Here is a 15,504-nt window from a genome sequence, read left to right as displayed (position 1 = left end):
GTAAACTGGTGTTAAATTGGTGTCAAATTGGTGGTAAACTGTTGTTCAATTGGTGTAAACTGGAGGTAAGTTGGGGGTACAATGGTGTTTAAATTTGTGATAAACTGATATTAAATCGATAGGAAAATTGTGTTAAACTGATGTTAAATTGGTGGTAATCTCTTGTTAAACTGGAGGTGAAAGAGAGAAAGCCTGGCTTTATGGTGAACTTCAGGGTGACATGTTAAACAGGCAGGAAACAGACAGTCTGAGGTCCCGTAGGACCGTCTGTCCTGCATGGTTTAGATCTCAGAGCTTCAGGAGTTCGTAACGAGTTGATCATCTGAACCAGCTGTTGGTAGAACGGAGGAATCTAAATGATAAAACAATTAAAACAGTAAAGACATAAATCCATATCTGGTGTTTCTCTCACTGAGGGCTGATGGGAAGTGGAATTGACACGTCATGCTGCCTCGCTCTTTTTCCTCCCGTCATGCTGCTGTCGCCTCAATCGCTTTATGTCACCAACACACACACACACACACACACACACACACACACACACAAACACACACACACACACACACCACAAATGAACCAGCATCCGTTCTGAAAAGATCCGTGTCGATCCTGAAGTTTTTATTCTGTTTCTGTTTTTGCTTATTTCCCCTTTTTGCCAGGAAAACAAAAAATTATTTTAAAACTAACTGAACGTGTATTTTATTATTAAACTCTACTTAGAGTCATGCGATTAATCCATTTTTATAATCATAATAATGTTCATTTAGTAGCACACTTTCCACAGAAATAAAATTCACAAATTGCTTTACAAGCCTGAACAATTAAACACGATTAAAACATGCAAACCATACACTAAGGCAATATGAAAACATGTAGGACTGGCAACAGAAAGAAAGGCACCAAAGAGATGAGCACAAATATCCACACAAGTTTGTTCCCAAAAAGTCACGGGCGCCTCAGTCATCTGGAAGGGTTTTTTTTTTGCAGTGTCCAACCTCAAACAAACCACAAACTGCTGTAAAGTCTGACATCAGACCTCTGGATCACCACAGAAATGGTATTGACATTTGACATCTGTAGTTCAGGTTGGAGATCTCCAAAACAGCTGCTGCAATACACATGCCTATGTCCGCCCTTATTTGGTGGTAAACTGGTATTAAATTGGTGGCAATCTGGTATTAAATTTGTGTTTAATTGGTGGCATTCTGATGTTTAAATTGGTGGTAAACTGGTTTTAAATTGGTGGTAATCTGGGGGTAAAATGGTATTTAATTGGTGGTAAACTGCTATTAAAATTGGTGATAATCTGGTTTTAAATTGGTGTTTAAATTGGTGGTAAACTGGTGTAAATTGGTATTAAATTGGTGGTAATCTGGTGTTAAATTGGTGTTTAATTGGTGGCAATCTGGTGTTTAAATTGGTGGTAAACTGGTGGTAAATTGTTGGTAAACTGGTGTTTGAATTGGTGGTAAACTGGTGGTAAATTGGTATTACATTGGTGGTAATCTGGGGGTAAACTGGTATTAAATTAGTGGTAAATTGGTGATAAACTGCTATTAAATTGTTGGAAATCTGGTTTTTAAATTGTTGGTAAACTAGTGTTAAATTGTTGTTAAACTGGTGTTTAATTGGTGGTATACTGGTGTTCAATCCAAACTATAGGCCTCGAGTTTCACCTCCACCTCCAGTTTCAGACGATTCTCAGACTCTCAGATGAATTTGTGAGCTGAGCAAACATCTTAAACTCGACCGTGATGAGACTCTAAGAGGAAATGAGGAGCAGTGATATATACATGAAACTTTAATTACATCCAGAGTGATTCACACACGATTGTAATTACAGTGGGAGAGTAATCTGGGTCAGCTGCATATAGAAAAGGTACACAGTGTCGTTGTGTTCCATAATTAAAGTAGTAATGGATTCCTGCCAGCGCTGATCAGCTTTATATCCAGTTCAGGGGAGATTCTCTGTCTGTGATTGTGTGACCTCACATCTGTCTCACTCTTGTGAACTAGATATCACACCTGGTGAAAAAAATGCCTTCAAATCGGCCAGTTGGACTCAAGGATGAACGATTACATTTTGGATGTCAAAGATCAAGGTCTCTGTGACCTCACATCTGCCTCATTATTGTGAACAGGGTATCTCAGGAACACTTGGAAAGAATACCTCAGATTTGGCACAAAAGTTCACTTGGACTCAAGGATGACCTGATTAGATTTTGAATCTAACTTGGAGTTGGACTCAAGGGTGAACACAGTACTCTGATCCTGCGTTTGTCCCATTCTTGTGAGCATGAAATCTCCAGAACACCTTGAGGAAATTTCTTCAAATTTGTTACAAGCCTTCACTTGGACTCAAGGATGAACTGATTCAATTTTGGAGCGCCAAGGTCACTTTCTTCGGTTCCAGCTGGCCCATTTTTGTGTATATGATATGCCAGGGATGCCCCGAGGAAATTTCTTTAAGTTTGGCACAAACATCCACTTGGACTCAAGGATGAACTTATTTGATTGAGGAGGTCAAAGGTCACTGTACTGTGACCTTGTCTTTGTCCCATTCTCATGAGTGTGATATCTCAGGAACGCTTCAAGGAAAATTCTTCAAATTTGGCACAAATGTCCATTTGACTCAAGGACGAACTGATATGTTTTGGAGATTGTGGTAAACTGGTGGTAAATTGGAAGTAAACTCATGTTGAATTGGTGTAAAATTGGTGTTTAAATTGATGGTAAACTGGTGTCAAATTGGTGGTAAACTGGTAGTAAACTAGTGGTAAATTGGTGGAAAATTGGTGGAAAAAAATGATGGTAAACTGGTGGTACACTGGGGTTTTTAATTGGTGGTAAACTGGTGTTAAATTGGTGGTAAACTGGTAGTAAACTGGTGGTAAATTGGTGGTAAACTTGTATAAAATAGGTGGGAAAAATGATGGTAAAATGGTGTTTTAAATTGATTGCAAACTGGTGTCAAATTGGTGTTAAACTGGTGTTACATTGGTGGTTAACTGAAGTGGAAGTCAAGGTCACTGAGACATCTGTCCCATTCTTGTAAGTGGGATTTCTCAGGAAAGCCTCAAGAAAATGTCTTTATATTTGACCACTTGGACTCAAGGATGAACTGATTTGATTTTGAAGGTTAAAGTAGGATGAAATGATGGAATGATTCTATTTTATATCCAAAGTTCTTCAGGATTTCAGTATGTGAATATTAAAAGAAACTGCAGGAATTCTGCTAATGTTTTTTTTTAAACCCAACATTGAACCCTGGCCCCTCCAGCCTCAGACTCACTCTTGTTTTGGAAAAGCTTTTGTCCACTTGGCATCTCGCCTCGCTGTATTTGCATTTTTTCTGCACTGTGTCGGCTGTTTTCGAAGCTTCGTGCCTAAACAGGGACACCCAGAAATCCCAAAACAGCGAAAAAAAAAGAAAGAAGAGAAAACACGTGCAGAGTCTCTGCAGACACTAACACACATTTAGAGTCCGTGAGGATTATGAAGGATTATTTTTACATCGTTTGTTAGGAAAATCTTCTGTATTGTACAAAATAATGAACGTGGCTGTAACTTCCCCCACACTGTGAGCAAATATTAATGAAGACCACTTAATAATCACACATGTAGGCTCATTAACTCATCACATGGGCCTGTTGGATGTGATGAGAACGAGCGTAATGAGAAAAATGACCTTTAAGGAAAGTCACGGAGATAATTTACATGAGAAGCTCCTCATCAGAGTGTAATTATGTGGTGGCGGCGTCCTGCCGAGTGCTCACAGACATTTAAACACTCAGGATCAGAGGACGACTCTGTTTCTGTTTCTGGATAGAAACCAAATACTTTCATTTAGCTTGAGAGTCGCTTCAGTGCAGAAACATCAGGATTCAAACTAAAACAGCCAAATTTGTACATTTCTGTATTGTTAACGCTACTTAGAATAATAGTTTTTGATGATAGAAACATCTTAATTTATGATTATAGAATAAAAGTTTTTTTTAATGCTCATGAGTGCTTTAATAAATAAATGTATTTGTTGATTTAAAACACTCTTCTTACAAATTATGTGCACGCACAACAAGGAGATGTATTTTCTAGATTTTTTAAAGTATAAAGAATAAAAATAGCAGCTGCATGACAAAGCAGTGTATGTAAAAAAAAAGAATATTTATTTCACTTAATTGTATTTGTTTTAATTGTCTGTTTTATTATTGTAGACATGTTATGTATCTTTGTCATTTCTGATTTTAATACTGTTCAGTGTTAGAGATGGAATGATGCCATTTTATATCCAAACGGTCAAAGTTCACTCAGGAACAATTCTTCAGGATTTCAGTGTGTGAATATTAAGAGAAACTCTGCAGGAATTCTAGTAATCCTTGACCGGTCCCTTGGTCCTGGCATCAGTAAGAACTTAGAAAGAAAACTCCTTTAATCCATCATCGACTGGCGTTAGAATGGTTCTTCTCCTTCTCACTCGTCTCTCGTCTTCACCGGTCAAATTGGAGATCTTCTTTCTTGATGTAATCGCCTTAATCCGTCTTCTTCTTGCTTGCAGAACCTGAGTCCAACCTGGTCTCACAGGAATCCGTGAAATAGCCACGGATTTGCTTAACTCAAAACCGTGGAATAGCCACGAAATCACTCAAATTTCCCTGAAACTGACACGGATTTGGCTACAATGCAAGTTAATGACAGTCATATCCCGTGGCTATTCCAACATACAAGGTGATTATGTACATTCACTGAGTGAAGATTTAGAAAATAAAACATATTTCTCACTATAAATGTGATCAAAATCCATTTTTATGCAGAAACTAAGTCATTTTTTCACTAAAAACGAGAGAACTGTCCGCCATGTTTTTTGTTCTGACCGCCGGGACCTTGAAAGTCACGTGGCTTGGAACAAACCAATAGGAAAAAATATCCATGGAATAGCCACGGGATATGACTGTCGTTAACTTGCATCGTAGCGAAATCCATGTCAGTTTCACGGAAATTTGAGTGATTCCGTGGCTATTCCACGGATTTTGAGTTAAGCGAATCCGTGCCTATTTCACGGATTCCTGTGAGACCAGGTTCCCTGAGTCCTGTCACCCGATGTGGTGGTTCAGGCGTCGTCTCCAGATCCTGAGAGTCGGTTGAATAGTCTTGCAGCTCCCCGAGAAGATTAACCTTGATTCTTCTTGTGTTGCAGCTTCTATACTCTGCCGCTCCTTCTTTCAGAGCATTACCTCATTGCCACTCCTTCATTGGTTAAATCTTCTTTCCGGTATTTTAAGTTTGCAATGGCCCGACCCTTTGGGCTGTCCCTCTCAGCCTTCCTTCACGTGTTTCTGTCAGCCCAACTCGTTCAGCACTTACAACATGTCTCGGCTTGATCCTTCCTCTTTTCAGTTCCCCTTTTCTACTGGCTTCGCCCTGTCTCAGTTACTTCTTTTTAACACAGTCATCAACATGTCTAACGATCAATCCGGTTACCACACACACTGTTTAACTGACTGTTACTGCATTCACTTCAACAGTTGTTTCATCGCTATTGCCTTGAACTGGAAGAGCATGGAGGCTCCTTCTATAAAACAAAGGAAAAAAGAACTATCAGAGTGCATCGGATTGGAAAGACTGACTTACATTACCAAAGGAAAGATGAAGGAATTTGTACAATTGTGGGAACCATACGTGAACATTATAGCATCTGGAAAATAGGGTCATAAAATCTAAATTATCTTTATTATTATGTGTATATGTTTACATGTATGTATAAGTATGTATATGGGTGTGTTTATAAGAATATATGTATGTACATGTTGTTTAGATATGCATACGTGTGCAATGCATACATGTGTATGTATACATATAGGCCTATATAATTTCATGCAAATCTACCTGGTGTGTGTGTGTGTGTGTGTGTGTGTGTGTGTGTGTGTGTGTGTATGGAGGTTTGGGTTCTGCTCTGCATTTTTTATGTATGTTATCATTTACTTTTGTTTGTTTGAATTTTATTGTAAAACTTGAAAACTAATAAATGTAAACTAAAAAATATTGTTTAAAAAAACAAAAACAGTTGTTTCATCAAATCACATCAACATTGTAACTTATCATTTTACATACAATCACTATCAACTTTTCATTACCATCTTTTTCACATTAATCATACTGGATCAACATCAATCATTACAGTGTTTAATGATTACAGTATTAGGAAAGTACCCAACTGTCACCAGCTGTTGTTTCCCTGCTGGAAAGTCCCTGGTTTCCACAGCCTCATACCACACAGCTGGTGTGTGTGACACTACCTATAGGCTACCTGAATTTATGAAATGTACTATATTTCTAAATATGCTATTGCTACACTTAATGGCAAAAATTGCACTGGTCTGTTGGACTGGTTCTGCTGAATATTTTTGTTGCTTAAGCTTATGTGGTATAATGGTATACTAAAAATCCATGTGGAAAAAATTACTTCTCACTGTTCTCAGGTCAAATATTTATATGCGGTTAAAATGCGATTCATTTTGATTAATTAATTACAAAGCCTCTAATTAATTAGATTAATTTTTTAATCGAGTCCCGGCCCTAATAAATATATATAAATATATGTGTATTTACACATTAATCACGTTTGTTCAGTCTGTGTCTGCTCTGAACGAAGCGTCATTATCTAAATGTTTCTGTCTTTTTTGGTCATTTTGTTTCCCTTTTTTGGTCATTTTGTTTCTTTTTTGGGTGGTCTGAACTGTGCGTGTGAGATTCTGTTCAGTGAGCGGGGGTCGTGGACAACATTCATGTTAAATTGGGGGTCGCGACTCTGAAAGGTTGAGAACTACTGCCATAGGGGGTTAAAACCCAGAATGTAATATGGCTGTTTAATGCACTAAATACATACATACAACTTACATTAATTTTGAAGGATAATATTATTGCATGCAATTTTAAGAGACCTGTGTAGTTTCCTCTGTTTCTATATCTCTGCTCTGTTCTTCTGCAGCACTTTGCTCAACATGTGTTTGTTTTCTGAGTAAATGTGAGCTGACTGCAGTGATCCAGTGGAGGGTGGAGGAGGTGTCAGTGGGCTCGGGGAGGTGCAGGGAGGCGTCTGTGGGCGAGGCGGAGACGCTGGATGCTTTGTGACAGGCCGAGATAATGTGGTGACAGATCTGTGACCTTGAAGCAGAAAACACTCGCTGCTGCTGCTGACGAGATGGAAAACATTTAGATAATGACGCTTCGTTCAGAGCAGACACAGACTGAACAAACAGGATTTATATATCTATATATTTATTTATGTCAGTTTTATGTCCTACAAAGCAAAATCTGTAGTGTTGTTTTTTCAGTGTTGATAATTTTTGGTTGGTGGGTGATGATTTTTGAGTTGTTTTAACATTGTAGTGATCAAAAAGCTTCACCAGCGTTGTTACATGTTAACACCTGAGTTAGATTCACTGGTAACGCTTTATAATAAGGTCCTTAATAACCATTAATTAACAAGTAATAAGGCATTGTTCTCGCTTTAGATCCGGTAGTTGCAAAAAGCATAGTTAACTTATAGTTAACTTATAATAGATGAGCAATAAAGTAAATTTTAATATCAATAAGCAAACAAAATAAGATTAATAAAGGCATGGCAAAGACATAATGGGTGGGTCATGGGTGTTTGTAATGCCATTATTAACACTTATATAAGCTTATAAACACACAATAATGTTAATAAGCATCTAGTAAGGACTTACAAGGGCCTTATTACTTGTTAATTAATGGTTATTACAAGGACCTTAATATAAAGCGTTGCCGATTCACTTCAGTTGGAGTTGATTTTCAGATTGTGTGACTTGTATGTTCGGCTAAAGACAGAATGCACTTTTAATGTATCGTAAAACAAAACAATGAATGTTAATTATCACATTAGTGAAAGGAAATAACATGATTATAGGGTTAAAAATACACTTTGTGTCAAAGTAACACAATGTATTTTAAAAATTAACACTCAGTGAAAAGGAATTACCGATTTTAGTGTTGAAAATAACACTTTAATGTGTCATAAAAAACATGATGTATGTTAAAAGTGCACTTATGTGGTGTCATAAAACAACACCAAGGGTGTCAAATATTTAACACTATTAAAGAGTTAAAATATTAACACTTTTCAAAGTGTAATTTTGACTCAGAATCTGTAAGAACTATATAAACTCAGAAAAAGTGTTAAATTTAACTGCCTGTGAGTTGAATTAACACTCCCGATTTTGCTGTGTACTTTTGTCTTTTTGTAGATTAAAATGTTGATTTAGTCATCAGAAATAAAATCAGAGGCTGAAATAATTCAGAATCGGCTGTTTCTGAGAGAAAATGGTGTTATTTCTTTTTTCATTTACTTGCAGCAGCTTTTAATTCAGATGCAGTCACATTTTCACTGCATCTTTTGGTGCTGCTGTAACACTTTTTAAGGGTTACTTTTCTTTGCAAAAAATACTCTAAACCTGCATTCTGTCTAACGTCCAGCAGGGGGCGACTCCACCGGCTGCAGATGGAAGTCAGATTGTATGAAAGTGATTAACGGCCTCACTAAACATTTTCATCATGAGTTTATGGTCTCAGTGGTTAGTTTCAAGTCTTCTTCAATACAGCATGATGTTCATTGAGTAAAATATGGTGCCATGCATTTATTTATTTAATCAATTTAATCAAATTGAAATGGTTTAAAAATGAAAATGTTTGAAAAGACATCACAAGATTCTCTTGCAAATGCATCAAACTTCAGGGATATAATGCAGCTTTTTTATTTATTTCAAGAAAATGTGAAGCTAGATTTGCACATTTTGATCCTTATGAGGGAAATTCATCTTTATTTATTTGGTTTTTAGGTTTTAGTGTGTGTGTGTGTGTGTGTGTGTGTGTGCGTGTGTGCGTGTGTGCGTGTGTGTGTGTGTGTGTGTGTCCTTGAGTGGACGTATTTGTTTTTCCTGCTGTCACAACACATCAGCCTCCATCACTGCCAGCTCCTTCTTCTCCTCTCTTTAGTGCTGACTGTCTCTTCTAAACTTTGAGCAGGAAAAAAAAAACTTTGTGCACAAGTGTTTGATCTCAGAACTGTTGGTTTGTCAGAGTTTAGAACATAATGTTTGGCTTTCTGAAGCTTAATTATGAACACATTTTCATTGAGATATATAAGATTCACACACAAGAGGACACAGTAACATGTTTTATTGCATGTTACAGCATGACTGTAAAGAGACTCGTGGGGAAACACAGAACAGATATCTGCAGGTCTGTTATTCACCAGTTTGGAATGAGACTCAACCTGATAAAATGTTGTGTTGAAGCTCCGCCCATCAGCTGAGTCACCCGAGACATACCAGGAAACAGGCTGTTATTCACACACACACACACACACACACACACTCTCTCTCTGAGAGACGGACGAGAAGATTCAGCTTCGGACTAAAACTACTAAAACTCCACTTTGACTGAAAGAGGACGACTTGAGGAGATTACTGGGAATACTGGAACAGCTCCACTTCACCCAGCTGCTGAATCCACAAACTGAAGGACAGTTTTACAGGAAAGTAAAGTAACTTTGAGAGAACAGGGAGTGGCTGAGCTGTTTGTCTGCTGTGTTTTCAGCTTCACTCAGAGAATAAATGGCTTCCAGATTAGAGGACGATCTCCGCTGTCCGGTTTGTCAAGACATCTTTAAAGATCCTGTTCTTCTGAAATGTAGCCACAGCTTCTGTAGAGACTGTCTGCAGAGGTGGTGGAGAGAGAAACAAGCAAAGGACTGTCCAGTTTGTAAGACAACATCCTCTAAGCGAAAACCACCTTCAAACCTGGCGTTAAAGAACCTGTGTGAGAGTTTCTTACTGGAGAGAGATCAGAGAGCTTCAGAGGCTCTCTGCAGTCTGCACTCTGAGAAACTCAAACTCTTCTGTCTGGACCATCAGCAGCCAGTGTGTCTCGTCTGCAGAGACTCAGAAAAACACACCAACCACAAATTCAGACCCATCAGTGAATTACCACAACCACACAAGAAGGAACTTCAGGAAACTCTGGAGCCTTTAAAGAAGAAGTTAAAGGTTTTTAAAGAAGTTAAAGTGAAGTTTGATCAAACAGCAGAACACATTAAGGTCCAGGCCCGACGCACATGGACGCAGATTAAGGAGCAGTTTAAGAAGCTTCACCAGTTTCTAAAAGAGGAAGAGGAGGCCAGGATGGCTGCACTGAGGGAGGAAGAGGAGCAGAAGAGTCAGATGATGAAGGAGAAGATGGAGGCTCTGAGCAGAGAGATAGCAGCTCTTTCAGACACAGTCAGAGCCACAGAGGACCAGCTGAGAGCTGAACACGTCTCATTCCTGCACAACTACAAGGCTGCAGTGGAAAGAGTCCAGCAGCGCCTCCTGCTGGAGGAACCTCAGCTGCCCTCAGGAGCTCTGATAGACGAGGCCAAACACCTGGGCAACCTGGCCTTCAACATCTGGAACAAGATGAAGGACATGGTCTCCTACTGTCCTGTCATTCTGGACCCAAACACTGCTAGTTCAGACCTCATCCTGTCTGAAGATCTGACCAGTCTGAGACCAGGAGAGGAACAGCAGCTTCCTGATAATCCAGAGAGGTTTGGTTGGCACTGCTCTGTTCTGGGCTCTGAGGGCTTTAACTCAGGGACTCACAGCTGGGACGTCCAGGTTGCAGACAATACACGCTGGATACTGGGTCTGTTAGCAGAGTCTGTCCCGAGGAAAGAACTCCCAAAGTCTGGATTTTGGGGAATGGGGTTCCGTGAAGGTATATACTGTATGCAGTCAGGACCAGGTCCGTCGATTGTTCTCAGCGTGCAGAAGAAGCTCCAGAGGATCAGAGTGAATCTGGACTGGAACAGAGCAACGCTGTCGTTCTCTGATGCTGATACTAACACACACATACACACCTTCACACACACTTTCACTGAGAGACTGTTTCCATATTTTAACAATAAGGATTATGATCCCCCACTGCAGGTTTTACCAGAGAAGGTCTCTGTGGCTGCAGGACAACAGGAATAGACGATCAGCATCGTTCTGAAGTCTTTGAGGAACATGTGACCACGTTGTCCTTGTGTTTTATTCTCCGTCAGTGTGAGGAAATGATGTCATGATGATGTCATGATGATGTAACATCAGATCAAAGAGCTGTCAATCACTCTGAGACTGGCAGGCGTCTCCATGTTTTCCTGTTCGATTATTGATCGAATGTTTAAAATGAATTCTCTGTAAAACTTCATTGTCATTGATTGTTTTTTTTCCTTTTATTGGTGTTTGAGGGTGTTATATAAAAAAATGTTGTCAGATAACAGAAAACAACAAGTTATTTTACTGATAATTCATTTAAAAATACAGATAATTTACAGTTGATATCTGTATTTATAATATATATATCTGTAGAATAACTAAAGTGTTTTTTCTTTAAGTGTTTGACAAACTTTTTAGTTTTTTTTTAAGTATTTCTATTTCGTTTTCTTTCTCGTTAAATTTAAAGTTTCACTGTAAGAAAACTGAAATTTTCCTGAATTTTACATTCAGCAATAAGATGTGTATGTTTTGTATTTTAACATAGAATTTACTTTCATTTAACATTCAAGACCATTAAGCATTTTTTTCAATGTTCTGGTTAATATTTGTAATTAAAGTAATTAACTTTGTGGCATTTGCAGTGTTCATGCATTATTGGGCTTTTATTGTGAATTACCAGTAATCCCACATTCAGACTTCAGCAGAGAAAATCCATGCTGTGATTTAGTTTCATAAACTTTTGACATTTAGTAGATTTGTGTATTTGGGTCTCTAGTTGTCTCTAGTGGTTGTAAAGTTTCATGAGGCTGTGATTCTCCTAGAGGTCACAGCAGCTCATTTTATACACTGACACCAAGTTTCACTCACGAACATCATCAACATGAAGAACTTTGGGCTCATTGAATCCACAAGAGTCTCAGCTTTACACTCAGACCCCATTTATGCAGCTCACAGACTGTTTAGGGCAGGGGCCTCAAACTCAAATTACCTGGGGGCCGCTGGAGGCAATATCAAAATTACCAAAAAAGACACAGAATTACCAAAAAGACACAAAATTACTAAAAAAAAGATACAACATGGCCAAAAAATACACAAAATTACAAAAAAAAAAATACACAGAATAATTTTTAAAAAGACACAAAATTACCAAAAAAAGACAAAATTAACACAAACAAAAAGACACAGAATAACCCAAAAAGACACAAAATTATTTTAAAAAAAACACAAAATTACCCAAAAAAAGACACAGAATTACCAAAAAAGACACAAAATTATTTAAAAAAGACACAAAATTATAAACTCCTCCAAGAATCGCCACCTTAACGTGGTGGAAGGGTTTGTGTGCTTGAGTGATCCTGGGAGCTGTGTTGTTGGGAGCAATAGCTCCTGGTAGGGTCTCCCAAGGCAAAATGGTCCCAGGGGAGGGGCCAGACTAAGAGCCATTCAAAGAACCTTATGAAGCAGGACCATAAAAATCAGTGTACCTCGCCCAGCACGGGTAAACCGGGGCCCCCTCCTGGAGCCAGACCCGGGAGGGGAGCAAGCAGGAGAGCGTCTGGTGGCCGGGCCTTTGTCCACAGGGCTCGGCCGGGCTCAGCCCGAAGAAACTACGTGGACCCGCCGACCTGTGGGCCCACCACCCGCAGAGTCAGGCATAAGGGTCGGGTGCGCAGAGAGTCGGGCGGCAGGCAAAGGCGGGGACCTCGGCGTGCTGACCTTCAGCTCCAGCGGGTAGCTCTGGGGACGTGGAACGTCACGTCGCTGGCGGGAAAGGAGCCCGAGCTTGTGCGGGAGGTGGATCGTTACCAACTATAAATAGTTGGGCTCACCTCCACACATAGCGTGGGCTCTGGAACCGGAGTTGCCCAGGGTGAGAGGCTCCGGGCGGGTGTGGTGATACTCACAAGCCACCAGCTGAGTGCCGCTGTGTTGGAGTTCTCCCCGAGGAACGAGAGGGTCGCCTCCTTGCGGCTGCAAGTCGCAAGGAGAAGGTCTCTGACTGTTGTCTGTGCTTATGCACCGAACAGCAGCTCAGAGTACCCGGCCTTCTTGGAGTCTCTGGGTGGTGTCCTGGAAGGGATACCGCCTGGAGACTCTATTGTTCTTCTGGGAGACTTCAACGCTCACGTGGGTAACGCTGATGGTACCTGGAGGAGGTGATTGGGAGGAACGGCCTGCCCGATCTAAACCCGAGTGGTGTTCTGTTATTGAACTTCTGTGCTAGTCACGGATTGTCCATAACGAACACCATGTTCAAACATAGAGTTGTTCATAAGTGTACCTGGTACCAGAGCAATCTCGGCCAAAGATCGATGATCAATTTCATTATCGTATCATCAGATCTGCAGCCGCATGTTTTGGACACTTGGGTGAAGAGAGGAGCAGAGCTGTCAGCTGATCACCACCTGGTGGTGAGTTGGATCAGGTGGTGGGGGAGGCTGCTGGACAGACCTGGCAAACCCAAAAGTGTAGTGAGGGTGAACTGGGAACGTCTAGCGGAGGCCCCAGTCTGCAGGGTCTTCAACTCACACCTCCGGAAGAATTTCTCCAGCATCCCGAGTGAGGTTGGGGACATGGAGTCCGAATGGGCCATGTTCAACATGTTCAGAGCCTCAATTGTTGATGGGCTGGTAGGAGCTGTGGCCTGAAGGCCGTCGGTGCCTGTCGTGGTGGCAACCCAAGAACCTGCTGGTGGACACCAGCGGTGAGGGAGGCCGTCAAGCTGAAGAAGGAGGCCTTTCGGTCTTGGTTGGCCGAGGGGTCTCTGGAAGCAGCAGACAGGTACCGTTTGGCCAGAAGGGCTGCAGCTGCCGCTGTTGCTGAAGCAAAAACTCGGGTATGGGAGGAATTCGGGGAGGCCATGGAGAGGAGGACTTTCGGTCGGCCTCAAAGAGGTTCTGGAAAACCGTCAGGCGACTCAGGAAGGGAAAGCAGGGCTTGGCCCAAGCTGTGCTCAGCGGGGGAGGAGACCTGCTGACCCGACCTGGGGATGTCTTTAGATGGTGGAAAGAACACTTTGAGGAACTCCTTTATCCAGCCAAAACATCCTCCGCAGAGGAGGCAGATTCTGAAGACTCAGGGGAAGACTCATCAGTATCCCTGGCAGAGGTCGCCGAGGTAGTGGCAAGGCGTCAGGGTTGGATGAGATTCGCCCTGAGATGCTGAAGGCTCTGGACACTGTTGGGCTGTCATGGCTGACACGCCTCTTCAGTGTTGCGTGGAGGTCTGGGACAGTGCCAGTGGAGTGGCAGACCGGGGTGGTGGTTCCCATTTTTAAAAAGGGTGTGTTCCAATTACCGTGGAATCACACTTCTCAGCCTCCCCGGGAAAGTCTACTCCAGGGTGCTGGAAAGGAGGCTCCGGCCGATTGTCGAACCTCAGATTCAGGAGGAACAATGCGGCTTCCGTCCTGGCCGTGGAACAACGGACCAGCTCTTTACCCTTTCGAGACTTCTGGAGGGGTCATGGGAGTTTGCCCATCCAGTCTACATGTGTTTTGTGGATTTGGAGAAGGCCTACGACCGTGTCCCTCGGGGAGTCTTGTGGGGGGCACTGCAGGAATATGGGGTACCGGGCTCGTTGCTACGAGCTATCTGGTCCCTATATAACCAAAGTGAGAGCTGTGTCCGCATACTCGGCACAACGTCAAACACGTTCCTGGTGGGTGTTGGCCTCCACCAGTGTTGCCCCTTGTCTCTGACTCCTTCGTGGTCTTCATGGACAGGATCTCAAGGTGCAGCCGGGGGGAGGAAGGGATCCGGTTTGGTGGCCTTATAATTGCATCTCTGCTTTTTGCAGGTGACGTGGTTCTTTTGGCTTCATCAAGCCGGGACCTCCAGCACTCACTGGGGCAGTTTGCAGCCGAGTGCGAATCGGTTGGGATGAGAGTCAGCACCTCCAAGTCTGAGGCCATGGTTCTCTGCCAGAAAACGGTGGATTGCCCCCTCTGAGTGGAGAGAGGTACTGCCCCCTCTGGGTGGGGAGAGAGGTACTGCCTCAAGCGAGGGAGTTCAAGTATCTTGGTGTCTTGTTCACGAGTGAGGGTAGAATGGAACGTGAGATTGACAGGCAGTTTGGTGCGGCGTCAGCAGTGATGCAGGCCATCTGTGTTCCAGTAGGGTGGCTGGGCTCAGCCTTAGAGATAGGGGGAGGAGCTCAGACATCCGGAGGGAGCTCGGAGTAAAGCCGCTGCTCCTTCTCCTCTAAAGGAGCCAGCTGAGGTGGTTTGGGCATCTGGTAAGGATCCTCCCGGGCGCCTCCTGTTAGAGGAGTTCCAGGTCCAACTGGTAGGAGGCCCCGGGGAAGACCCAGAACACGGTGGAGGGATTATATCTCTCTCCTGGCCTGGGAACGCCTCGGGGTCCAGGAGGAGCTGGACGTTGTGGCTGGGGAGAGGGACGCCTGGAATGCCCTGCTTATCCTGCTGCCCCCGCGACCCGGCCCCGGATAAGCGGACGAGAATGGATGG

General features: G+C 42.1%; 1 protein-coding gene across 1 annotated transcript; it reads left to right on the top strand.

Annotated features, from left to right (window-relative positions):
• The first annotated feature begins 9,388 nt into the window (after positions 1-9,388).
• On the top strand, positions 9,389-11,670 carry LOC131993304 (nuclear factor 7, brain-like). Its single transcript, XM_059359151.1, has one exon. It carries the CDS (start codon positions 9,633-9,635, stop codon positions 11,028-11,030), a length of 1,398 nt encoding a protein of 465 aa, XP_059215134.1. The 5' UTR covers positions 9,389-9,632; the 3' UTR covers positions 11,031-11,670.
• Positions 11,671-15,504: the final 3,834 nt, after the last annotated feature.

Source organism: Centropristis striata, chromosome 20 (assembly GCF_030273125.1).
Source record: "Centropristis striata isolate RG_2023a ecotype Rhode Island chromosome 20, C.striata_1.0, whole genome shotgun sequence".
NCBI classification, from domain to species: domain Eukaryota; kingdom Metazoa; phylum Chordata; class Actinopteri; order Perciformes; family Serranidae; genus Centropristis; species Centropristis striata.
The sequence above is the reverse complement of the archived record's forward strand: the minus strand, read 5'-3'. Positions and strand labels throughout refer to the sequence as shown.